Raw genomic sequence first — 25,557 nt, 5'->3', positions numbered from 1 at the left:
CAGTGTTAGCCAGGATGGTCTCGATCTCCTGACCTCGTGATCTGCCCGTCTCGGCCTCCCAAAGTGCTGGGATTACAGGCTTGAGCCACCACTCTTGAAACGGCTTGGTTGAAACAGCTTGAACAGTGTGGGGGAAGGGTGTTACAAACCCAGGAAGGACAAACGCAAGGGTCCTGAAGGACACATGTTCTGGGTACAGCGAGGAGGCCTGAGTGGCTGGAAAAAGGTATCGGGCAGGTATGGTCTTGTAGCCATAATAAATCCTTGGATTCGTTTCTGTTTTCTTTCTTCTTCTTCTTTTTTTTTTTGAGACAGAATATCTCTCTGTTGCCCAGGCTGGAATGCAGTGGTGTGATCGTGGCTCACTGCAATCTGCACCTCCCCAGTTCAAGTGATTCTCCTGTCTCAGCCTCCTGAGTAGCTGGGATTACAGGCGCGCACCACAACGCCCGGCTAATTTTTGTATTTTTAGTAGAGACGGGGTTTTACCATGTTGGTCAGGCTGGTCTCGAACTCCGGATCTCATGATCTGCCTGCTTTGGCCTCCCAAAGTGCTGGAATTATAGGCATGAGCCACCATGCCTGGGCCTTGGATTCATTTCTAAGGACAACATCATTTTAAGCTCTGGTGAACTTTAAGCAGGGGAGTGGCCGGATTTGATTTTTTTTTTTTCCCTCTGTGTCTTAGGAGAGTGGGTCCCCAGGAGTTACTTGCTCCTTGCCTTGCAGGACTTGGGGTGGGGTCAGGCATGGGGGATGCCCCAGCAGTGAGAACTCAGCTTCCTGTGTGGGTGGCCCCTAGTTAGCAACCCCAGTGAGTACAAATCCTTCCCAGGAACCTCTCCTGCTCGCCGGGTCCCGCCCCTGGTCCAGGAGAACCAGTTCTTCAGCCCAATGAACACCTATCAAGAGTCATGCGTCTACGTTTTGGTCATAGCTGGGGAGTGCCACATCTACATCCTCATGCCTTATCCCGTCCCTGTCCCTGCCCCAGCCACATTCACATCCTCAGCATCCCTGCCTCCATCTCTGTCTCCCTCAGGAACCTCATTCCCACTCCAGACTGGAGCCCTGAGCAAACCCAGGGCCACCCTGGGATTTGGGTTGGAGGAGACCTCTTGGTAGCGGGCTGTGACTCAGTTTGCCCAGTCCACTGCCCTGCTTCTCACCAAGCCTCAGCAGCCCCCTGGGGACACAGGGCAAAGGGGAGAGACTAGAAAGCAGGAGGCTGGGAGAATTTGCATAGAATTTGCATCTTAAGATTTGCATCCTCAGGCTCCCAGCATCCTCCAAGAGTCATCAAGGTGGTTGAGGAGGGAGAGCCCAGGAGGGAGATCCAGCTGGACAGCTTCTGTCTGCAGCCCAGGACAGCCAGCCCTGCCACCCAGAGCTGGGAACGACCCTCATCCTCAGCCTTCTCCCCTCTCCTCCCTCCCCACCCAACCCTTTCCCCTCCCCCACACCATGCCTTGCCCCTTCTCTCACCCTGAGCCCAAGTCAACTCTCTTCGGATCTTCACCATAACTCCAAAGCCATCATTGATTCAATCCCCAGTTCTGACCTTGTCCTTGACATTAACCCATTGAACTATGTTTTCAGTGTCTCCCAGGTACCAAGTATGACACCAGGAGATGGAGACAAAACCAAAAAAAAATTATGGACTAATTTATTAGAGAAAACAGACATCAATCAAAGATGTTAGCTATAGTGCTGCGACAGTCACGTATAGTGAAATTTGGCCTTCCTCAAAAAAGCAATTATTGAGATAAGATCAGGAGGAAGAGGAAACGTGACCTCAGTTCTAGAGGTAGAGAGGGAACAGCGTGTGCCAAGGCCCTGGGGTGGCAAGGAGCTGACTTTACTTCCTTCAGGTCTTTACTCAAAAGTCCACTTTCCAAGGAGCCCTTCCTTGGCCATTCTATATCTAAAATTTGCTCCTTTTTTTTTTTTTTTTTTTTTTTACGGATTTTCGCTCATACAGCCCAGGCTTGAGTGCAATGGCACGAACTTGGCTCACTGCAACCTCTGCTTCCCAGGTTCAAGTTATTCTCCTGCCTCAGCCTCTGGAGTAGCTGGGATTACAGGCATACACCACCATGCCCAGCTAATTTTGTATTTTTAGTAGAGATGGGGTTTCTTCATATTGGTCAGCCTGGTCCCGAAATCCTGACCTCAGGTGATCCGCCTGCCTCAGCCTCCCAAAGTGCTGGGATTACAGGCATGAGCCCCCACACCTGGCACTCCTCTATCTTTTATACTATCCTTCCCTGTTTTCTTTTTTCTCTTTAGCACTTATCACTATTTAACATACTATTTAATGTATTTGGTTACTAGGTAATATTGTCTGTTTCCCTCACTCAAGGCAAGCTCCATGAGTGCAGGGGTTTGCTTTGATCGCATTGTATTTTCAGGACCTGACACAGTGCTGAACACTGAGTAGGGGCTGGGCCAGTGTCTGCTGATGAATGAATGAAAGGCACGTAGTCCCAGACAGAAAAGAGCAAAGGGGAATGTGAGGGGTGAAGCCAATCAGGCAGGCCACGGGGGCCATGGGAGGGGATGGTGTCACTGTTCCAAAGGCAAAGAGGAGCCACTGCCAGGCTTGATCAGGGTTGGGAGGAGAGGGCATAGAGGGTGATGTGAACAGATTTGGGTCTGGAAAAGATCATTTCAATCTCCAACTCCAGCCACATCTGTGTCTCTAACCTAAATCTGAATTGCAGTTTCGACCCCATTCCACATCCAATCTGGAACCTACTGAAACTTTCTCTTCATCTCACAATCGCAGCCCCCTCTGACCCTAACCTGGCCTGGACACTGAGTGACCTTCCTTCGATGGCGATGGAAGCGTGCCATCAGGGAGGAAAGCAGGGCTGTGCTTCCTGGTTGACAGGAGCTGCCCTTGGGAGACGACAGGAAAGAGGACAGGTCCAGAAAAACGGGATAGGAAGGTGCTCGCCTCCTCACTCTCCCTGGGTCCCAAATCCTATCTTTGGAGAGTCTGTCTCTGACTCTGTCATCATTGTTCTTCACCTGACTGCTAACACCTTCTCCCTATCCTGCGGCTCTGACTTCTGTGATTCTATCAGAAACTAGTTCCCAATCCCAACCTCCCACCCACGACAGGCTTATTTTCTTCAGAGCACTTAGTATCCAAAATTATAGTGAACAAATTCTTGTTTACTGTTTCTTTCACTTCTTTCCCAGCTATTCGGTAAGCTCCATGTATGTTTCATTTCTTCTCTGTGTCTGCAGTGCCCGGAACGCCGTGCATCGTGCTCACTACGTATCTGTGGGAAGGAGGGAGGGAGGGATGTCCTGATTCCCAACAAACCCAGTTCCACTGGAGCCCAGCCCTGACTCCAGCCCTCTTCCTAGCTTCATTCTTTTTGGGGAGGGAAGTGAGGATACGTACTTTATGAAATTAAAGGATAACACATAATGAAATGAATGAAGTACCCTAGAAGCCCCTCAGATCAAGATAAGAACACTTCCAGCAGGCTATATGGCCTCCCTCTGCCAGAGATACTCACCACTGGGGATTGCCTAAGAACTGCTCAGTTTCACTGGTTCTGGAAGTTCCTGTCAATGGAATAACAGAACGTATCCTCTTTAATGTCTGGCTCTTTTCACTCAATATCATCTTTGTGAGACTCATCTGCATTGCAGTTTATTCTTTCTTTTTATTCCTGGGTAGAATTCTATTTTATGATTATACCACAAAATATTGATCATATTAATCCATTATTTAACTTAATTCTTCTTTTTCCTTTTTTTTTTTGGAGATGGAGCCTCACTCTGTTGCCCAGGCTGAAGTGCAGTCACACGAATTCAGCTCACAGCAATCTCCGCCTCCTGAGTTCAAGTGATTCTCCTGCCTCAGCCTCCCGAGTAGCTGGGACTACAGACACCCGCCACCACGCCTGACTAATTTTTGTATTTTCAGTAGAGACGGGGTTTCGCCCTGTTGGCCAGGCTGGTCTCGAACTCCTGAGCTCAGGCGACCCACCCGCCTTGGCCTTCTAAATTTAGTGCTGGGATTACAGGCGTGAGCCACCACACCCAGCTATTTAACCTAATTCTTATGCCCCAGATTTCACTCTGTCTTCTAGTTTAGGTTTTTTTTTTTTTGCTTTTTTTGTTTTTTGTCTTCTGATTTTATATCCGGCTCCAATCCTTCCCCAGTGGATCCTGGCCCCACAGGAAGCAACAGATCCTCTTCTGCTACCCTGATCGTCCCTCCCTGCAGCATCTTCACGCCTTTCTGCACCCATGTGGTCCCTGAGCCCTAGCTTCAACACCCCCTACCCTTCCTGTCACAGACTCTGGGCCCTGGGGCAGAAGGATGGGCCAGCTTTCTCACTGCAGCCACTACCTGCCCCATTTCCCAGAGAGGAATGGTCTGGCGGCCAGCCAGGTGTGCAGCGACTTAGTACCCTCCCCCTCCCCTCCCCCGCCCACCAGGAGCCTCAGAACCAATGCAGGTCACTCACTGCCCATGGCCCTGCTTAGCAGGGCTGCCCAACACTGCAGCCAATGGGGACTGGCAGGAGGAAGGAGCTTATTAGTCTGATAAAGATCTGGGGGCCCCACCCTGTCCCCTCCTGCAACTTCCCTAGGGCCCTGGCTCAGGCTGGACTGGCTCCCCCACCCTGAAGGCGCCTTCATCCACGGCATCTTCCATCCACCCTTTCAGAGGCAGGCCCAGTGCCCTGCCTGCTCTTCCTCCCTGCCAGCTCCCAGAAGGATTGGAGCCCAGACACCAGCTCACCTGCCACCAGCTGGGCCCCGCCCGGGCCTGCCCAGCACGCACCCGGCTGCCAAGGGCAGCAGCTTTTCCAGGATTTGGCCGGCAGGCCCAGTCACCCCACCTCGCCACCTTACCACTCCACCTCGGAGGCCAGCCCTGTCCACTCCACTCTGTGCCTGGCTTCTCTTGCCTGCCTTGGGCCTTCGTGCGGCCCCTCCACGGTGTCTGGGACCGAGTGCCCCTCCTGCCTCCTGAAGAGCAGCCATGGCCACCTACAAAGTCAGGGTGGCCACAGGCACCGACCTCTTGTCGGGAACACTGGACTCCATCTCACTGACCATTGTGGGGACGCAAGGAGAGAGCCATAAGCAGCTGCTGAACCACTTTGGGAGAGACTTTGCAACTGGGGCAGTAAGTGTGTGTGTGTGTGTGTGTGTCTTTGTGGTCCCGGGAGAGGTGAAGGTGTGCAGGGAGAGCCAGGTGAGCTGAGCTTGGCCAGGAGAGGCTGGAAAGCCAAGGCACAGCTCTGAAGACAGTGGGCTCCCCAGGTGGCTCTAGACGCCTTTGTCCAGAGCTGGCTTCCAGCCCTTGCCCATGTCCCAGATCTCTGGGCCATCCTTCTCCATCCTACTTCCTCATCTCTAACCCTTTCAGGCATTCCTCATTTCCTTCCCCATCCTTTTCTTCTCTCTCCCTCTTCCTCAGCCCTCTCTCCCTGTCTCTGCCTATCCTGCATCCCCTCTTTTCTCAGTCCTTTCCACCTGCTTTCCTTCCCCTTCGCTCTCCTCCCCTTTCTGTCTTACCCCCTCTCCCGTATCCCTCTGTCTTCCATTCTCACTCACTCTTCCTAATTCAGCTGCCTCCTAGCTGTTTCACATTTGATTGGATTCTCTGTGACTTACAATGGCATCAGACCAGCCTGTCTAGTGGAAGGCATGCTTTGTGGGCCCTCAGACCTGATTCTGAGTCAGGCCCAGCTACCTGCTGCTATGCGACCTTAAGAGGTCACTCTACCTATGTGGCCATTCTGAATATCTGCATCTTCATTGATGAATGGGAGAAAGGGCTGGCTGGACCTCTCCCCACTCAAAAACTGCAGAGTGGTACCCAAGTCCTCAGGGGTCTGAAGGTTCCTGTAACCTCAGGTGCCTGGAGAGGGGAGTGGGAGAAGACAGGAGCTCGGGATGGAGAGAAGGAGGGACTGGAGTCCTAAGCAGCCCTAGGTAGAGGGACTCAGTAGGAGATCCCCAGGTTGGAGGAATCAGAAGGAAGCTCAACGATCAGGTCAAAATCCTGTCTCTCCATCAGTCCAGGGAGGTGAGCATTGCGCAGCGTGAGCAGGGCCTGGGTGAGAGGCCAGAGGGGTGGGCGGCCTGGGAGTCTGGGTGAAGTCCTGCCCACTCAGCCAGCCCTGCATCCTGCCTAGGTGGACCAGTACACCGTGCAGTGCCCGCAGGACCTGGGAGAGCTCCTCATCATCCGCCTGCACAAAGAGCGCTACTCCTTCTTCCCCAAGGACCCTTGGTACTGCAACTACGTGCAGATCTGTGCCCCCAATGGCTGTATCTACCACTTCCCCGCCTACCAGTGGATGGATGGCTACGAGACCCTGGCACTCCGGGAGGCCACAGGTGAGCCCTCATCACCCTGCTCCACCCTGTGGCCGTGAAGCCTCACGCTCCAGTCTGCTACCCTGGCATGGCACCCAGGCTCCCATCAAGCCAGGAGGGGCCCAGCCCCACCAGGGACTCCTGGACTCTCCTGCCACTGTCACACATTTCCCTCAGTCAGTGCTGCTACTCTGGGCTGAGCTTGGGGCTGCACACCAGAGGAACAGAGGTGTCTGAGGCCCAGCGGCTTCCCTCAGCATCCCCATCTGGCAGCAGACAGCATTCCCAGAGTGCGCTCCCCACTATGGCTCCAGTCCTCCCTGACTCCTACAAGATGCCGGGCCACTCTAGAAAGACCCCTTGTGATGTTAAGTACAGGCTCAGGACTCTCACAGGAGGCCTATTTATATGCCAATCATATGCGCTCCAAAAAGACTCCCTGTTACTCCAGCAGGATTCTGTTACTATAACAGGATGCCCCATTATTCCAACCAGCACCTTGCTATCCCATTTAGAAGCCCTTTGAGTTCAACAGGTCTCCATGGTAATGTGGTCTTATAATTATGATGCCCTGGCTTTCTTTTTTTTGAGATGGAGTTTCGCTCTTGTTGCCCAGGCTGGAGTATAATGGCACGATCTCGGCTCACTGCAACCTCCACCTCCCGGGTTCAAGCGATTCTCCTGCCTCAGCCTCCTGAGTGGCTGGGACTACAGGCATGCACCACCACGCCCGGCTGAGTTTTGCATTTTTAGTAGAGATGGGATTTCACCATGTTGGCCAGGCTGGTCTCGAGCTCCTGACCTCAGGTGATCTGCTTGCCTCAGCCTCCCAAAGTGCTGGGATTACAGGCGTGAACCCTGGTTTTCTAACGGAGCATTTTTTAGACTAATGGGATGTTCTGTTGCTCCAAAGCACTCCCTATTTTCCCAATAGGACACCACATTTCTCTAACAGGATACACTGTTACTCAAAAAGGCCCCCCTTAATCCCGTAAGGATCTATCCAATGGAGGCCCTGTTATTCAGATAGACTGTCAAGGTTTCTCCAAGGTTAGGGCTGGCTAAGGCTGCCCAGTGGTTTTTCCAGTTGCTTGGTTACTCCCATGGGAGAGACACAGGACCTGAGTGGCTGAGCTCCTTGAACCCACCCCTGCCAGAGCCCCTTGTGTGGTGGGCCAGGGTCAGGTTCCTAATTTGTGGTGCTGCATGGGAACTGGAGGCCTGTCCTCTGTTATCCCCCAGTTCTACCACCTGAGTGTCTGTTGGCTCCCCTTGAGGCGAGTGGGAGGGAAAGGCAGAGCTGAGGACACCCAGGGCCTGAAGCCCTATCCTCCCTGCAGCTAACTACCTATCTTCTGTTTCTCATTGCCCTGTGCTGGAATCTTCCCCCAGGAGTGGGGAACAGGGCCTGAGTTGGGGAAAGAAGAGGCAAAGAAAGCCTGGCAGATGGTGAGCATGCCAAGGGGAGGGTCTCACTGGGGACACAGAGCATCTTACTGCAGTGACAGGTCTGGGTGACATGGAAGCAGGGGACAGGCAGGGTAATGCTGGTGGCCAGGCAGAAATGGGGTTGGGTGGGGCCGCTGCCACGCAACAGGACAGGGAGACTTGAGTCACCCATAGGGCCCTCAAAGGACTGAGGCTCCCGCCCTGGGGATGAAAACGAGCTGGGTCTCTGGGTTGCATAACTCCAGGGAGTGCTGTTCATCCAGAATACAACATAAGCTGAGGCAGGTGGAAGAGGGAGAGGGTGGTGAGGTGAGGGCCTTGAGAGGAAATGATGGACTGCAGTGGTAGGCACAGGCCAGTCTGGGGACCACCAGCCAGGGTGCTGGAGAAAGACGGACCTGGACTTGGGTCTCAGTTCTTCCACCGACTAGCTGGACATTTGGCATTTGGACACATTTCCAAATTCTACTTCTTCTTTTTTTTTTTTTTGAGACGGAGTCTCACTCTGTCGCCCTGGAGTGCAGTGGCACGATCTTGGCTCGCTGCAACCTCCGCCTTCCAGGTTCAAGTGATTCTCCTGCCTCAGCCTCCTGAGTAGCTGAGCCTACAGGCACTTGCCACCACACCCAGCTCATTTTTTGTATTTTTAGTAGAGATGGGGTTTCACCATGTTGGTCAGGCTGGTCTTGAACTCCTGACCTCATGATCCATCTGCCTCAGCCTCCCAAAGTGCTGGGATTACAGGCATGAACCACCGCACCTGGCCTGAATAGAGTTTTAAAAGGCTTAACAACTGTTGGTGGTCAGAAGCAGCCTGCCACGGTGCAAATCCAGCCTTGTCCCCAGGTAATATGTAATAGCGGCTGTTTCTCTTTGTAAAATGGGCATGGTGATACAGTCTTTTAGCTGAAACTGTTGACTCCAGGGGTGTTTTGAAATTCAGATTTTATTGAGAAGCTACACACACATGTATCTGTACACATGTGTATGTTTATATAAAATATGTATATGTATACATACATATTTTCATCTATAAATCTATATCACACACATACCCCTTATATTATGTGCTATATCTACCACAGGGCACCCCAATCAAATATACTAACACTTCCCAGCAACAACTATGAATAGTTACATCGAATGAGTTAAATAAAGATTGTATATAGCCTCAGGGAGATTCACAGCAGACTTTGTCAACCAATGAATTTGTTGTGGAACAATCAAACAGACAAACAAACTTGATTTCCACAGCTTTCTGTACTTTGGGGTTGTAGAGAAGGGGTCAGGAGCCTATAGTAATAGTCACCTGTCTCATAGGGTACTTCTTAGGCTTAGATTAATAAAAGTAAAGTGTCTACAAAGTGCCTGGTGTTGGGGACCAGCTTCGACACCACCCGTAGGGTACCCAAAGTCCGGTGGCAATGAAGGAATGAGAAGAGACAGGTTAAGAGTGCATAAAGAGTGCGGGCCAGGGGCCAGTTGCAAAATGGAAGCTGCAAAAGGCCCAGAGTTCTGGTCTCCACACTATTTATTGAGTACAATCACTTAGACCTAAGAAGCAGATGTTCAGGGCGAAACAGTGAAAGGGAGGCAGTACGTCATAGACGTAATCTATAGCAATAGCGGTTTAAATGAATCTCCTTTGTGCTCAAACAGTGTATCTTTAACTTATCGGACAGCAGCTAGTGGAAGTGGGCTTAACTAGGAGCCTGCACGTCTGTCCACATTCCAGTGTTTCAAAGGAGTGTCTTTCTCCTTCAACACAGTGTTTACAGATAAGAGAGGTTATGGATAAGTTGTGCTCAGAGCATGGGAACATAATGGCAATAACGCTTTCCTCCTTAGAGGCTTTTTGTGACTTTCCACAACTTAGTGTCCCATTTTTTCTTTTTTTTTCTCCGAGACAGAGTCTCGCTGTGTCGTCCAGGCTGGAGTGCAGTGGTGCGATCTCAGCTCACCACAAGCTCCACCTCCCGGGTTCATGCCATTCTCCTGCCTCAGCCTCCCGAGTAGCTGGGACTACAGGCGCCCGCCACCATGCCTGGCTAATTTTTTTTTGTATTTTTATTTTTATTATTTTATTATTTTTTATTATTATTATTTTTTGTATTTTTAGTAGAGAAGGGGTTTCACCATGTTAGCCAGGATGGTCTCGATCTCCTGACCTCGTGATCCGCCCACCTCAGCCTCCCAGAGTGCTGGGATTACAGGCATGAGCCACCGCACCAGGCCGTGTCCAATATTTTTATGGCCAGTTTATACAGGAACCCCACAAGCACTTTTCCCAACACCTAGGACCTACTAAGTGCTAAACAACTGTCAGTTCTTAATATTTCAGTGGTATCTACTCAAAGGAAAAGAAATCAACATATCAAAAAGATGCCTTATTTATCGTGGCATTATTCACACTAGCAAAGATATGGAATTACCCTAAGTGCCCTAATGGATGACTGGATAAAGAAAATGTGGTATATATACACAGTGGAATACTATTCAGTCAGGAAAAAAATGAAATCATGTCATTTGCGGCAACATGGATGGAACCGGAAGTCATTATCTTAAGTGAAACAAGCCAGACCAGAAAGTCAAATACCAAAAGTTCTCACCCATAAATGGGTGTTAAAAAATGTGTACACATGGGCCAGGTGCAGTGGCTCACGCCTATAATCCCAGCACTTTGGGAGGCAGAGGCGGGCAGATGACCTGAGGTCAGGAGTTCGAGACCAGCCTGGACAACATGGCGAAACTGCGTCTCTACTAAAAATACAAACAGTAGCTGGGTGTGGTGGCAGGCGCCTGTAATCCCAGCTACTTGGGACACTGAGGCAGCAGAATCGCTTGAACCTAGGAGGCAGAGGTTGCAGTGAGCTGAGATCGTGCCATTGCATTCCAGGCTGGGCGACAAGAATGAAACCCCATCTCAAAAAAAAAAAAAAAATGTGTACACATGGACATAGCAAAATAATGGACAATGGAGACTCTTAAGGGTGAGAGGATGGGAGGGGGTGGATGATGAGAAATTACTTAACGGGTACAATATACATTATTTGGGTGATGGGTATCCTAAAGCCCTAACTTGGCCGCTATGAAATCTATGCATGTAACGAAATTGCTCTTGTACTCCATGAATTTATAGAAATAAAAAAATATTTCAGTGGGTCTAGAGGAGGGACTTTTTGCAGCAGCAGAGCTCAGCTTGAGGGTAGAGCAAGAGGAAAGAGTGTGGGTCCATAATCCTTTTATCTGAGATTTCGCGACGGGACGCTCCTTCATTCTCCCAAGGTGAGTCTTCCCATTCCTTGGTCATGGTCAACCCCCAGAGCCGACCTGGGGCACAGAAGCTGAACTCCTGCTTCCGGAAGTAGGCAGGGGTGGGCAGGGGTAAAGGTCAGCCCTTGAGTCCCCTCCTTGGTCTCCCTACAGGAAAGACAACAGCAGACGACTCACTCCCTGTCCTCCTGGAGCACAGAAGAGAGGAGATCAGAGCCAAGCAGGACTTCTACCAGTGAGGGGGCGGGTGGCAGAGTCTGGGCGCCCGGCAGGGGTCCAGGGAGGTGGGGGGCAGTGATGGCTCTGGCCCTTTGCCCTGGGGTGGTGTACGGGCATGAGGGTCACATGCCGGTTTCCCTTGCAGCTGGCGAGTCTTTCTTCCTGGCTTACCCAACTATGTGCACATTCCCAGTTACCGCCCTCCGGTCCGGAGGCATCGCAACCCCAACCGGCCTGAGTAAGGACCCGAAGCTGCGCTGGGCCCCTCCCATGGTTTTCCCCTGGACGCCTGCCTCCTCCCCGCCCCCTGGATCCCAGCTGCCCTGCGCTTCTCCCCACAGGTGGAATGGCTATATTCCGGGATTCCCAATTCTCATCAACTTTAAGGCCACCAAGTTCCTGAACTTAAATCTCCGCTACTCCTTCCTCAAGACAGCCTCCTTCTTCGTCCGCCTGGGGCCCATGTGAGTGTGTGTGAGTGACGGGAGAACAGGGCTCCCGCAGGACTGTTCCTCTCCCCCCACCTTGGCGGCCTCCAAGACAACCCCAGAGGTTGGAATGGCCAGGAAGGCAGAGGGAGCTGAAACGCAGACCCAGAAAACCCGAGAGATGATCCCAGAGACCTAGAGATGCAAAGATCTTGAGACATGGGACCCAGAGACCCAGAGACCTAAGTGGGTGGGGCTGCTCCGCCACCCGCCCCAGCCAGCGCTTGGCAGACTCTCTGACGGCCTCTCCCTGGAATCCCATCTCCTAGGGCACTGGCTTTCAAAGTCCGCGGCCTGTTGGACTGCAAACATTCGTGGAAGAGGCTGAAGGACATTAGGAAAATTTTCCCTGGCAAGAAATCTGTCGTCTCCGGTATGGAATGGGGCGTCCGGATCCAGCAGAGGGAGTCAGGTGGTCTCCGGCGTGCTAGGCAGGCCCCCGACATAGGGGCAGTGGGACCGGAGAGGCAGCGAGGCGCGCGCGCGCCCTCTGGCGGCTTCTTGGAAAACGTCACCCTGGGCTCCTCCCGCCGCTCAGCGCGAGGCTGGGGGCTTCGTTTTCCTCCCCGAGTCCTCTCGGTGCCCATGGTCTTCTTCTGTCCCATGCCTCTCCGTCCCCGAGGGGGGCCGGGCCGCCTTGTGACGCTCTCGCGCCGTCCTCGCAGAGTACGTGGCCGAGCACTGGGCAGAGGACACCTTCTTTGGGTACCAGTACCTCAACGGCGTCAACCCCGGCCTGATTCGCCGCTGCACGCGGATCCCAGACAAATTCCCCGTCACAGACGACATGGTGGCTCCGTTCCTGGGCGAGGGAACGTGCTTGCAAGCGGAGCTGGAGGTGAGGCCCGCTCCGGCGGAGACCCCGGCCCCCGTCCTGGCCTCCCTCGCTGGCATCCCCGTCTCTCCCCACCTCCGGCGCCCTCGCCAGTCCCAGTCACGCCCGCACCCCGCGTCCCTGTCCCCTTCCCACCCCTGCCCCTGGTCGCCAGCGCCTTCTGCACCTGCGGCTCGGGTCACAGGCGCCCCGTGTGGGTGCCTACTTGCTACCCATGGCGGCTCCCCTCCAGAAGGGGAACATTTACCTGGCAGACTACCGCATCATGGAGGGCATCCCCACCGTCGAGCTCAGCGGCCGCAAGCAGCACCACTGCGCCCCACTCTGCCTGCTGCACTTCGGACCGGAGGGCAAGATGATGCCCATCGCCATCCAGGTGCCTAGGCAGTAGGCGGCGCTGCCGCTGAGCCTCTGTGTGCGCAAATGTTCCTCCGAATGCGCCGTGTGCTTATGCGAGCGTGTGGTCCTGTGTGTAGTCAGCCGTCTCTTGGTATCCTTGAGAGAGTGGTTTCAGGACCTCCCGGGGATGCCAAAATCTGCAGATGCTCAAGTTTCTTATATAAAATGTCCCAGTATTTACATATAACTTACACACATCTTCTTGTGTGCTGGGATCACAGGCGTGAGCCACCGCGTCCGGCCCGGGCATATTTTTCTAATTCATACAAAAGCCCGGTAGGGCCTAGGAGCAGCTCAGGTTTGTATGCCCCAATAGGTTTAGGGGGAGATGCATCTTGCAAGGCGCAAGGACCGCCTTGGCAGTTCCCTGCCTCTCACCTGCTTGCTGTCTTGGTCCCCTCAGGTACAGAAGTACGAGGTGCGCTGCTCAGTGGAGCTGGGCGAGCTCTTGCTGCTGCGTGTACACAAGGAGCGCTACGCTTTCTTCCATGTTGCACTCCTGGGCTCAAGAGATTCTCCCGCCTCAGTCTCTCAAAGTGCTGGGACTACAGGTGTGAGCCACCTCGCCCGGCCATCTTGTGTATTTTAAATCCTCTCTAGGCTGGGCGTGGTGGCTCACGCCTGTAATCCCAGCACTTTGGGAGGCCGAAGTAGGCAGATTACCTGAGGTCAGGAGTTCAAGACCAGCCTGGCCAACAAGGGGAAGCCCCATCTTTACTAAAACTACAAAAATTAGCTGGGCATGGTGGGGAGGCACCTGTAATATTCGGGAGGCTGAGGCAGGAGAATCTCTTGAACCCAGGAGGTGAAGATTGCAGTGAGTGGAGATTGTGCTAGTGCACTCCAACCTGGGTGACAGAGCAAGATTCTGTCTCAAAAAAATAAAATATAATTAATCCTTTCTGGATTACTTATAGTACTCAATACAATACAATGTAAATGCTATGTAGATAGTTGTTATATGGTATTGTTCAGGGAATGACAAGGAAAAAAGGTCTGTACACGTTCACTAGAGACACTTTTTTTTCCCAGAATATTTTCCATAGTTTGTTGGTGGAGTCCACCGCTGTGGAACCCATGGATACAGAGGGCTGGCTGTACTTGTATGCCCCTGTGTGTGTACATCTGTGAGTGTGTGCATGTATATGTGTCTGTGCAGTGTGCTTGTCTCTTTGACTTCATCCATCCATCCACCTGGAAAACCAATCCCTGAAGGGGGTCAGGTGCCTACTGGAAATACTGAGATAATTAGACTTAGCCTCTGCCTTGGGAATCTGGTCTGGCAGAGGAAGCAACTAGGTGTTTCCTTCCCAGAGGTCCCCCCAAGGGTCATGCGCAAGTTAGAAAGAGGCTCCCTCTGGGTGGATGGGCCAGAGCCCCAGAGCCTGATGCTGCTGGTTCCTTAATGGAAAAATGTAGGCTGGTTTCAGTGATCTGCCTGCCCCCTGAGGGGCTAGGAATCCTTGTGCAGTGCACAACCTGCACACCTGAATGTGGTGGAGGTGTGGTTGAAGTAAGGAGGTCTTGCCGGAGGAGGCAGCTTGTGAGATGGTTCTTGAAGAGTAAGTGGGAGCTACCAGGTAGAGATGGGGCAAGAGGAAGGTATTGCAGTCGAGCAGAGGGAATGGCAAGATCAAATGTGGGGAGGGAGGAAAGGCCCAGGGGTGCTCAGGGGACCAGTGGGACCAAAGCTTGGGAGTGTTTTCACCTTCTCAGACTCCCTTCTGCCTCCTTCCTGCAGTGGGCCCTTTGTGTGTGTGGGTCTCTGCCCTCACCTAATCCTTTCTCTTTCATCACCCCTAGCTCAGCCAGACCCCCGGGCCGGATTGCCCCATCTTCCTGCCCAGTGATTCTGAGTGGGACTGGCTGCTAGCCAAGACGTGGGTGCGGTATGCGGAGTTCTACAGCCACGAGGCCATCTCCCACCTGCTGGAGACTCACCTTATTGCTGAGGCCTTCTGCCTGGCCTTGCTGAGGAACCTGCCCATGTGCCACCCACTCTACAAGGTATGGGCTTGCGGGAAGGGGCCTCCCCTAGGCATCATGACCCTCACCGGGCCTCGGAAAGCCCCCAGGCCCACTGTGCAGTCAGAGAGACTCCAGTCAGCCCTGGGGGGGGAGGTATCTGGGGACCACAAGAGAGGGCTTGGCATGGGGACTTCCCAGAGTGAGTGGATCTGATATTGCAGAAGTGGGGAGCTGAGCTCCTTTGGGGGCCGCTTCAGCCCTTTATCTTCATCCTCCTTGCTCTTCCCACAGCTCCTCATCCCCCACACCCGATACACCGTCCAGATCAACAGCATCGGCCGGGCCGTTCTTCTCAACGAGGGGGGGCTCTCCGCCAAGGTAAGACTTCCACTCCCCAACCCCAACGAGACATTTGCTTTCCTCTGGCCTTTGCAGTTAGACGAAGAGCAGGACTTCCCACTTGCCTTTGGGTCATCATGACGGGCCATGAAAGGAGGGAACTGGATGAAGTGGGTTCTCCTCTCGAGAAAGGAGCAGAGGCAGGGCTGGTGTGCTGGCCTGGAGCAGGAGAGTTCCCGGACGTGGGGTGGGCTGGGTCGGGTGTTACAGGGGCACTTACTGGGATCCTCGAGGACCAGAGGGGGGTGCCAGGGATGCCCATCCAGCTCCAGGATCTGCCTCCTCCCTCACAGGGCATGTCCCTGGGCGTGGAGGGCTTTGCTGAGGTGATGGTACGGGCTCTGTCAGAGCTCACCTATGACAGCCTCTACCTCCCCAATGACTTTGTGGAGCGTGGGGTCCAGGACTTGCCTGGATATTATTACCGCGATGACAGCTTGGCGGTGTGGAATGCACTGGAGAGGTGAGCTCGGGACAGCAGTGGGTGGCTCTCAGGGTGGATGCCTTGGGATGTTGGAGAGGGTGTGGGGAGCTTCTAGAGACCTGAGTGTGGGTCTCGTGCCATCCAGGGGCTTGGCCTTGGGGAAGGGGCCTGGGGTCTGTGTATCCATCACACCTACACCCTCAGCCCAGCAGGCCCCTTCCTTGCTTAGCTGCCCAGCCCACCTCTGCTGGCCAGACCCCTTCTGGGATCTGAGCTGCCTGTAGGCCTTGCCCATCCCTTACAAGGGAGTGCTCTGGGTGTGTGCTGGCCTTGCCAAGCCATCCTCTCCACTTCTACCCCACAGGACTTGCCCTCCCACAGGCCTGGGGCAGCTCTGGGGCCAACTGAGGTCAGGGCATCCTGGGGGAGAGGGGAGAAGCCTGGCTGAGGAGTGGGAGGGGAGGAGGATCCAAACTGAGGCCCTGTCCCCTGGTCAGGTACGTGACGGAGATCATCACCTATTATTATCCAAGTGACGCAGCCGTGGAGGGTGACCCGGAATTGCAGTCCTGGGTGCAGGAGATATTTAAAGAGTGTCTCCTAGGGCGGGAGAGCTCAGGTATGGGCCTGGACACCTGGGCAATCAGGGGGAGCTGGGGCTGAGGGGCAGCCCCCAGGCAGGTCTGCTAGGGCCCTCCTGGGCTGGATCAGAACATGTTTTATTGTGGACTGAAGGAGACCAAATTGCTGCCTTAGGATTTTGACAGGCTCTTCTCCGGCCCCTGGAGCAGTGGCATCTCAGAGAGGCTGGGGAAGAAAACATGGCTGGCAATGGGTCCCTGTCTGAGATTGGGGGCTGTGGGTCATCTCTGCAGAGACCTGGAGGGATCCCAGCCCCACCCCAGAAACAAATCTTTGTGGACTGTGAAATGGGGGTATGAGCTCCAACAGGAAAGGGCAGGAGGGAGCTGGCAGGAGGGAGCTGGCAGGAGGGAGCTGGCAGCTCCAGGAGAGCGGTGAAAGTGCCCTGAGGTCCCGCCACCCGGGTAGACATTCAACAAATATCCAGTGAGCACCCACAATGCAATACTGTGCTGATTATTGAGGAGGTAAAAGGGAAAAAGGCAGGTGGTGAGGGTGCCTGCCTTCAAGGAGTTCATAGTCTGGGGTGGCAGGTATTTCCCTAAAGAAAGTTGTGGGGAAGCCCAGGGAAGGTGCCTAACCCACCTTGGGAAGGGGTAGTGGAGGGAAGATAGGGTGGGAGCAGCAGGCTAAGATCTAGCTGAAATCTAACTTCTTGGCTAACATCTAGCTAAGATCTACAGGATGGAGAGGTCAGCCTCAAGATGACGGAGGATGGGGATGGAGCGTTCCGCATGGGAGCAGCGTGTGAGAAGTTGAGAAAGCCAGAGGGAGCATAGGGAGTTCCAGGAGCTGCTTACTGCAATCACGTTCTCTGCAACTAGAGCTTAGGGTGGGACGTGGGGAGGTTCCCAATGGGCTAAGTCTGAGGCTGTGGGCAGTGGCCAGGCTGCACAGCCTGGTTAAGGGCCAGTGGGAGCCATCGAGGGTTTTGCAAGGAGATTAGACTTGTATGCTAGAGTATCAGGCTGCACTGGCAGTCAGGAGACAGTTAGGGAAGCTGCCGTGGTGTCCAGGAGGGAAGACTGGGGACCTGACTAGGGTGAGGGCTGTGGGGACACCACAGAGAATTTCAGAGCTGGAAATGACAGGACTGGGTGACGGTTTGGGTTTGGAGGGAGGGGCCGAGGGCGACTCCACGTTTCAGGCTTTTGCAGCTGGATAAATGATGTGTGTCGTCCCTTGAGCTGGGGGCTAAAAAGAGGAGCGGTTAGGGAGGAAGATGATGAGTCTGGTTTGAATATGTGGGACTTTTGGAACCTGAGATCACCATGGCAGCCAGGACACACGGGACAACAGGAAAGAGAAGCAACCTGAGGTTCACACGGGACAACAGGGAAGAGAAGCCAGCAGCTTGGTAGGGAAGAGGTGTGGGACTGAGAAATCCATCTGGAGTGGGCACAGAGTCTGGAAGGAGGTGATAGGAGGGAGTGGAGGGCGGGGGCTGGGTTGATTCGGGGCAGGACTCTTCCGAAGGAACGAAGGAACCCAGGAAAGCCTCCTGCCTCTCCCAACATCCCCAGGCCTGGGACCAGAGAGGCACCCCCAGGGAAACTGAAAGAGAGATCTGAGGGTCACAGGTTAGGCAGGGGCCAGGAGCAGCCCTGGAGGACTTCTGGCCAGGGCCTGCAGCCCTCTATCCCTAACCTTATGATCTGGATTAGGGGAGATGGGGTTCCTGCCACAGGAGGGTCACACAGTCAGGATGAGGGTACGGATGCGGCAGCTTGAAGCTTTTGCAAAACGGGGAGAGCGGGACATGGTGGCGCCCTCTGCCGGGCAGCCAGTGCCAGGGCAGGACTGACGCCGCCTGGGCTTTTCCCCTGCCGCTCAGGTTTCCCCAGGTGCTTGCGAACCGTGCCTGAGCTGATCCGATATGTCACCATAGTAATCTTCACCTGCTCTGCCAAGCACGCTGCTGTCAACACAGGCCAGGTACCAGTGCTCTCACTAGCCCAGGCCCAGCCCCAGGCCCAGACCTCCCAAATTTAGTCTGTGCCCCAACCTCAAATCCAGCCTCAGCCATAATCCCTGGTCCAGCCTCAACTTGTCTCAGCCCAAGTTCCAGCTTCAACTCCAGTCCCAAAGGAAACCAGGCCTCAGCCCCAACTCTCAGCCCCAGCCCCGGTCTAACCAACCCAGCCCAGCCTCAGCGCCAAGGGCGGGGAGTCCAAGGTAGCGACTGGAGGGCAGATGGTCAGGGCGTGGCAGAAGGAAGCTTCCACAGTACTCTTCTTCCCGGGGTACTCTTCCACCCAGACCCGCGCCTCTACCCCACTTCCAGATGGAGTTCACCGCCTGGATGCCCAACTTCCCAGCGTCCATGAGGAATCCACCGATTCAGGCTAAGGGGCTGACCACTCTGGAGACCTTCATGGACACGTTGCCGGATGTGAAGACCACGTGCATCACGCTGCTGGTGCTCTGGACCCTCAGCCGTGAGCCTGACGACAGGGTGCGAGACGGGATGGGGGACTCTGAGCACAGGGAGGGGGCCAGGAGCTGGGGAGGGGGGAGGATAACTGGAGGCGTCGAGGGGGGAGCAGGGAGTGAGAGACCACTGAAGCCAAAGGGTGGAGGGGCCAGGGCCACCGGCAGGAGGAGGGGGTGCTGGCTGGCCCTGGTTCCAGCTGTCGAGCTCTCTGCCCGCAGCGGCCCCTGGGACACTTCCCGGACATTCACTTCGTGGAGGAGGCCCCGCGGAGGAGCATAGAGGCGTTCCGCCAGCGCCTGAACCAGATCTCACACGACATCCGCCAGCGCAACAAGTGCCTCCCCATCCCCTACTACTACCTGGACCCGGTGCTGATTGAAAACAGCATTTCTATTTAGGAGCGCCCTTCCCCTCTCTCCTTTCCCCATCCTGTGCACTCCTATTTTCAAAAAACAAAAAAACAAAACAAAACAAAACACAAAAACCTCAAAAACCAAAACCAACCAACCAAAAAACCTTCCTTTCCCTGGGTCTGGCTGTGAGTGCGCGCAGGCAAGTTACTCGGGCGCTGGCGGCAGGGCTGGCGCCGCGGGGTGCGGGTGCAGGCTGTGCGCGCAGAGCGCTCTCACCGCGATTCCGTTCTCTGCGGCCGCGCGGTCCAGGTAGGAGAAGGGCAGCGCCAGGCCCCGGTTCCGCTCCAGGACGTCCGCCGACATCTGGGCCAAGCGGCTCTGTAAGGCGGCGATGCTCCGCCGCGGGGCCTTCTCGGTGCAGTGCTCCTCTGGGTAGGTGTCCAGGCTGGGAGAAGGAAAGGCTGGGACCTTGGCAGGCTGCATATTCAGCCCACAGCGATTCTGTTCCATCTTAAGTCTCCCTACCAGGGAACTTAGTCCACCCAAGCCCAGCCCACCTAGGGGTCCTGGACCACTCCAGACCCATCCAACTTGAAACATAAACCACCCGCCCACCTCGACAAAAGACTGCGGGCCACAAGAGAGCCAGACCACTCCAAGCCCGGCTCACTCTGAAGCCCAGACCACTCTGAGCTCCACCTCCTAGGAATCCACAATACCCTAAGCCACACCCACCAGCAACCTAGCGGCTGCAAGCCCTGCCACCTAGGAGCCTAGCCTGCTACGTGCACCCTTCTGGTAGCCATTGTCCCCAGGATCCCTTCCTCAATGTACCCACTCTCTAGAAGCTGAGACCCCAGCCATCCCCCGCTGGGGCCTTGCTTATGGTGTCCTTGGTTTCATGGCTGACCCCCCACAGGAGCACCAGGGTGTGGTGTGTGGCATTGACCTCAGGGAGTGAGGCTGCTAGTTCCGTCTGGCCCTTGGCGGTGGGCAGGGCAAGCCAGAGGATGATAGGAATACTGGGGATCCAGGTACTGAATTCAGACGGACCCCTGCAAACTCAGTACAGAGCTGCCAGTGCTGCTAGGGCTGCTCCTCCCGCCACCCTGCTTGTCCCCGGGGTTGGCACTGGCTCGCCTGGCCGCTGTTGGTGGCAGCATGTTGGGCTGAGCAGGTGAAGATGACCGTAGTGAAACACCAGATGAGCCCAGCACAGTGGCCCAGGGTGGAAGGGACCCCTCGATGGGAGTAGGGTAGAGAGACAGAGCTGAGACCCAACAGGCTGCTGCCCTAGGGCAGTGGACAGCACCTCTGAGAGCATCTGGCTTTGAAAACCCTCCTGGAAGATCTCCCTGACCCAGGCCTGGAGCTCCGAGTCCGTGCTCACTGCCGTGTCATCCGGGCAGCAGATGTTAACAATATTGGTCCCAAAGCTGGGGGGTCGGGAATACATGGTGACTAACACTTGGGAGCTAACACTGCACAGGGGTGTGGGTTGGAAGGGGCCACTGAGACCTGCTGCCCACAAAGGAGGAAACTGAGGCCAAGGAAGGAAAACGGCCAACCACAGAGTGAACTGCAGAGCCGAGATCAAACCGAGAGGCTGTGGTCCTCACCACGGCGTGCAAACGGAGGCCCCAGGACCATGACCGATCTGCAGATGTGTTTTGATCAGCGGGCAAGGTTTTTCTGTTTGTTTTTCAAGTTGAATCACTTGCCAACATTTAAATCTTAGAAGATGTCTGGTTTCTGCTGAAAAATCAGAAGACCTGGTCACAGTGATAGCTGGGTCACCACTGTCCCTGTCAGACAAACATGAGCTCCCCACTGGCCACGGTCCCTGCCCATTCTTCTTCCTTAGCTTTGCTCACTGGTCCTGCAGGCATTTGGATTCCAAACCGCAGGGAAGGATGAGACACCAGGCCCATCTGCGTTGGGACCATCTGATTGGGTTCATTGCCTCCACTGGTTCCCAAAGGGCCCTCCATCCCCAGCCACTGTAGGATGAGCAGACCCCCTGCTGGGGAAGGAGCTCCTGCTGCCGATGTTCATATAGGGGGAGTCCCTGAGGACTTCAAGGGGGAGGTGGCACATGAGTTGAGCTTGTAGCCAGGGCAGAATTTGAATTGGGAGAGAGGGAGAAATTAGGGTGCCTCATCTCCCTAGGCCCCGTGTGTGCTGAGGTGGAAGAATGGAAGTAGGGGCAGATTTTAGAGGGGCTGAGCTGCAGGGAATGCAGCATTGCCTGTGGCGAGCCACTGGGCACCACTTGTGGCTAATGGGCAGCGGCACCGCCATCAATCTCAGTGCTAAACCCACTGAGGTCAGGGAGGTCATTATGCAGGCTGGTGGGAGGAGCTAGGAAACCGCAGGAGGCCAGATGTTAAGAGGATCTGGCCATTGGCGTGGAGGCCACAGCTATACCCCAAGGCAGTCTCCTATGAGGAATATTTCAACGGAAAAACCTGGAGACACAGTGACTTTATCTATGGGGTAAATAATCTTTTTTTTTTTTTTTTTTTTTGAGACGGAGTTTTGCTCTTGTTGTCCAGGCTGGAGTGCAGTAGCACAATCTTGCTCACTGCAACCTCCACCTCCCGGGTTCAAGTGATTCTCCTGCTTCAGCCTCCCCAGTAGCTGGGTTTGCAGGCGCCCATCACTACACTCAGCTAACTTTTCTATTTTTAGTAGAGATGGGGTTTCGCCACGTAGGCCAGGCTGGTCTTGAACTCCTGACTTCAAGTGATCCACCCGCCTCGGCCTCCCAAAGTCCTGGGATTACAGGCATGAGCCACTGAGCCTGGCATAATAATCTTAATAGCTAATCTCAGAGAGCACTTTCTGTGCACTGGGGTCTGTTCTTAGGCTTTTGCATTTAATAACAACAATAAGCTATACCATAGGTGCTCTTATTATCCTTATTGTCAGATGAAGAAACCAGCACAGAGAGGTTAAATAACTTGCCCAAGGTCACACAGCTGGGAAGGATGAAGAGTAAGCAGGAAGGGCTTGGAGACAGCAGTGTGTTTGGGCAGGAGGCTGGGGGAAGGTTGAATTAACCAACAGGGATATAGGGGAGGGTGAGAGGGTTGGAGCCCTCAGGCCCCAGGGGAGTGTCACCTCTCTATGGCTGCCCAGATCTGGAATGTAGTAGTGGGCGAGGTCCTGGACCTTGAGGTCAGCCAGCTGGTGGGACAGGTACAGGGAGTGGTAGGTGGCAGCTGCCAGTCCTTTGTTGATCAGCTCCAGGCAGCCCACCTGTCCCAAGGACTGACTGTAATGAGCAGAGAGCCCATTCCTGCTGCTAGTAAGGGCCCTGGACTGAATCTCAGGCCTCCCCTGGCCCTCTGTGCTCCCCACAAGATCCCAGGCCTCCAGGGCCTTGACCTGGTGGATGAGCTTTCCTGGTACAAAGAGCCCAGTGCGGGGTGGATATTGATGTGGAAGGTGCAGAAGAAAGGGGAAGCCGGAGTCAGAGGTCAGATCAGGGAGCCCCGGGTCCCCCACAGCTGTGAGCATTGAGAGGAGGGCTCCTCCCTGCCTTGAAAATGGGTGGCTCATGGGCAGGTGCTGCAGTATGGACAAAGCAAAGGCTCCAGCACAAAGTGGGCTCGAAGTAGATGAGTGACCGTCTTGTGCACCAGGAAATTTGAGGGTCACACCCAGGTCTTGTCCAGGAACCAGTCCTCAGCTGGGTCCCTGGGCAGGAAGATGGGGCTGTCCAGGCTGGGTGTCTGAGTGAGCTGGAGTGGGGGCACAGGAGAGGGCAGGCATTGGGCAGAAACTGGGAAAGGGCAGCCCGTCATCATGTCCATGGGGCCCGAATAAGGGAGGAGACCACCCCTCATATTGTCTTATGCCCAATTTCAGCCTCGAACGAAAGAAGAAGTAAAAATTAAAAGGCAGAAATGAAATCTACAGGCAGACAGACCGGCATCACACCCTGGGCCTGGTAGTTAAAGACTGACCCCTGACCTAACCGGTTATGTTATCTATAGATTCCAGACATTGTATGGAAAAGCACTGTGAAAATCCCTGTCCTGTTCTGTTCCGTTCTAATTGCCGGTGCATGCAGCCCCCGTCACGTAGCCCCTGCTTGCTCAATCGATCACGTGCCTCTCACGTGCGCCCCCTTAGAGTTGTAAGCCCTTAAAAGGGACAGGAATTGCTCACTCGGGGAGCTCGTTTTTTGAGATGTGAGTCTTGCCAATGGTTCCGGCCGAATAAAGACCTTCCTTCTTTAACTTGGTATCTGAGGGGTTTTGTCTGCCACTCGTCCTGCTACAAAATCACACGGTCAACTTCTTTATCAGCTGTGTGACTTTGGGAAAGTTTATTAACCTCTCTGTGATTCAGGTTCCTCATTAGTAAGACCAGGTTGATGAGAATAATCTCTTTGAGAGGTGAAATTACCCAAGGCACTGTGTTGGCTGACTTCCCTGTACCAGTCGAGCCATTCAGATGGGCCACTTCTGCCCCAGTTGTGTGGGGCAGACTGAAAGGATGGGAAGGGAGGGTGTGGACACCTCTCCTGAAGGGGTTATGGTTTTAACTATTGGGAACACGGTTGAACTGCCAAAGATGCGTGACTCAGTAGAATCGATTCTGACACCCCGTCAGGGTGCAATTTGTTCTCTTGAGTTTCATAACATTTCTATCAAGATAGAAATCAAAGACGACAACGCAGAGAAACAAACTTGAGAGGGGCTGAGTAGGATTGGAGAGGCGATGTCACCAGGCACAGTGGCATTGGGAGGAGGCAACCTTTCAGTCATTCCGAGGATCTAATAGACTTCCCCCACCCCACCCACCAGTCCCCCAGGGCCCTGCCTTGCTGACCAGAATGGCAAGGGGTGGCAAGGACCCGTTGTCGTTGGAACGCTGGTGCAGCAGGATCAGGGGTGCAGTCATGAATGAGGGCCTCCCATGACTGATGCTGGGGTAGAGGCCTGAGAGGATGGCATGGTCCACCAGGTACAGAGAGCCCCCCCTTTAGGGGAGGAGTGGAGGAGGAGGAGGGCCGAGCAGGCTTGGGTGAGGAAGGGGGAGTTATGAACCTGGGATTATTTCACTTAAAGGAACTTCATTCTCTGGAGCCAGTGGGATGTTCCAACTCAGAGCCACTTTCTGGTCCCAAAGAAAGAAGCACCTCGCCTCTTCCCTGACCCAAGTATTGAAGGTGACTCTGCTGTGGCCAGGCCCAAGCATCAAAGAGAGACAGTGAGAGAAGCGCGCCCTGCTGGAGGTCAGCACAAAATGCACCCTCCTGGGGTCGCCGCACACCCCATCCCAGTAGCCCACGGATGGGAGCAGTAACTGCGGGGCACTCAGATGAGCTGCAGAGCATCCTCGGAAACCATGGCAACCAACGCATCACTATGGCTTCTGTGCTGGGAGGGCCTGCCAATGCATGGCGCCTGGCAAAATAGCAGGAGAGAGCACATTCCTCACTCAGCCCTGCCCCTCAGCCCTCGCCGTCTCAGAACAATGCCCCTCCCTCCACTGGCGCCTGCTCAGCCTGCAGACTGGTCCCAGGGTCCGGCGTGGGGGCCATCCTGGCATCGGCGACCAGGAAATTATTTGGGAGACAGTGACCGCGGTGGATCAGGATGGAGTTGAGGTCGTTCAGGAACTGGGAGGTGAAGGAGGCGAAAAAATTGTCCTCATCGTCCTTCCGGTCTCAAAAGCATACTCTGCAGAGGGTGGATGTGGGGAGGGTCACCCTGGTCCTCCGCTTGCAGCACGGCCACCATTTTAGACCCATCTCCAACTTCCCAGCATAGCCACTTCCTGATGCTGACGGCTGGGCTGGGCTCCCCTCCTCCCTACCGCAACGGGTTGGATGACTTCACTTTTCCAAGTGGTTTTCTTAGAAAACAAAGGATTGCAGGTTTGGGTTCTGCCTGAGGAGTCATCTGAACTCCCTTGGCCCCACCCGTTTTGGAGGAAGCCTAACACGCTGTGTGATGTGCACTAAGGCCTCACCTAGGATGAGAAGAATTTGAAAAAACTGGAGTACTAAAGAATGCTGGATACCAGCATGGCCCAACCTTTCGGGCTTCTGCTCCACAGAGCCCTTTCAATTCCCTGCCAAAGCTCACCAGTCCCAGGTCCCATTCTCCTGCTACTTTGCCACAAGGCAGTGTGGATGATTTGTTAAATGAGAGTGATCATTCAATAAAAGGTTGCATTGCTTTGGGGCGTGGCACTGGTGCTAGGGTTTCTCAACCAAGAGTTTGACCTGTATAGTTTAAATGCATCGGGCACCCAGCAGGGACAAGGATATCAGAGAGTCAGCACTACTGAATCTT

At 54.4% G+C, this 25,557-nt stretch overlaps 1 protein-coding gene across 1 annotated transcript; it reads left to right on the top strand.

The window, feature by feature from the left end:
- The first annotated feature begins 4,754 nt into the window (after positions 1 to 4,754).
- On the top strand, positions 4,755 to 19,415 carry ALOX12B (arachidonate 12-lipoxygenase, 12R type). Its single transcript, XM_011958582.1, has 15 exons — positions 4,755 to 5,161; positions 6,177 to 6,381; positions 11,236 to 11,317; positions 11,447 to 11,539; positions 11,643 to 11,765; positions 12,059 to 12,162; positions 12,455 to 12,627; positions 12,857 to 13,000; positions 14,827 to 15,030; positions 15,283 to 15,369; positions 15,684 to 15,853; positions 16,312 to 16,433; positions 18,291 to 18,391; positions 18,741 to 18,911; positions 19,109 to 19,415. The coding sequence occupies exons 1-15, from the start codon at positions 5,015 to 5,017 to the stop codon at positions 19,286 to 19,288; spliced, it is 2,106 nt and encodes a 701-aa protein (XP_011813972.1). The 5' UTR covers positions 4,755 to 5,014; the 3' UTR covers positions 19,289 to 19,415.
- The last annotated feature ends 6,142 nt before the right edge of the window (positions 19,416 to 25,557 follow it).

Source organism: Colobus angolensis, unplaced genomic scaffold, assembly GCF_000951035.1.
Source record: "Colobus angolensis palliatus isolate OR3802 unplaced genomic scaffold, Cang.pa_1.0 Scaffold47, whole genome shotgun sequence".
NCBI classification, from domain to species: Eukaryota; Metazoa; Chordata; class Mammalia; order Primates; family Cercopithecidae; genus Colobus; species Colobus angolensis.
This window is presented reverse-complemented; position numbering and strand designations above follow the sequence as displayed.

Bases quoted from the DNA above. Each gene is read 5' to 3' on its own strand.
- ALOX12B (XM_011958582.1), top strand. From the start codon at position 5,015: ATGGCCACCTACAAAGTCAGGGTGGCCACAGGCACCGACCTCTTGTCG. The intron at 15,031-15,282 runs GTATGGGCTTGC...CTCTTCCCACAG, and splicing joins TGTGCCACCCACTCTACAAG to CTCCTCATCCCCCACACCCG. The intron at 18,912-19,108 runs GTGCGAGACGGG...CTCTGCCCGCAG, and splicing joins GCCGTGAGCCTGACGACAGG to CGGCCCCTGGGACACTTCCC.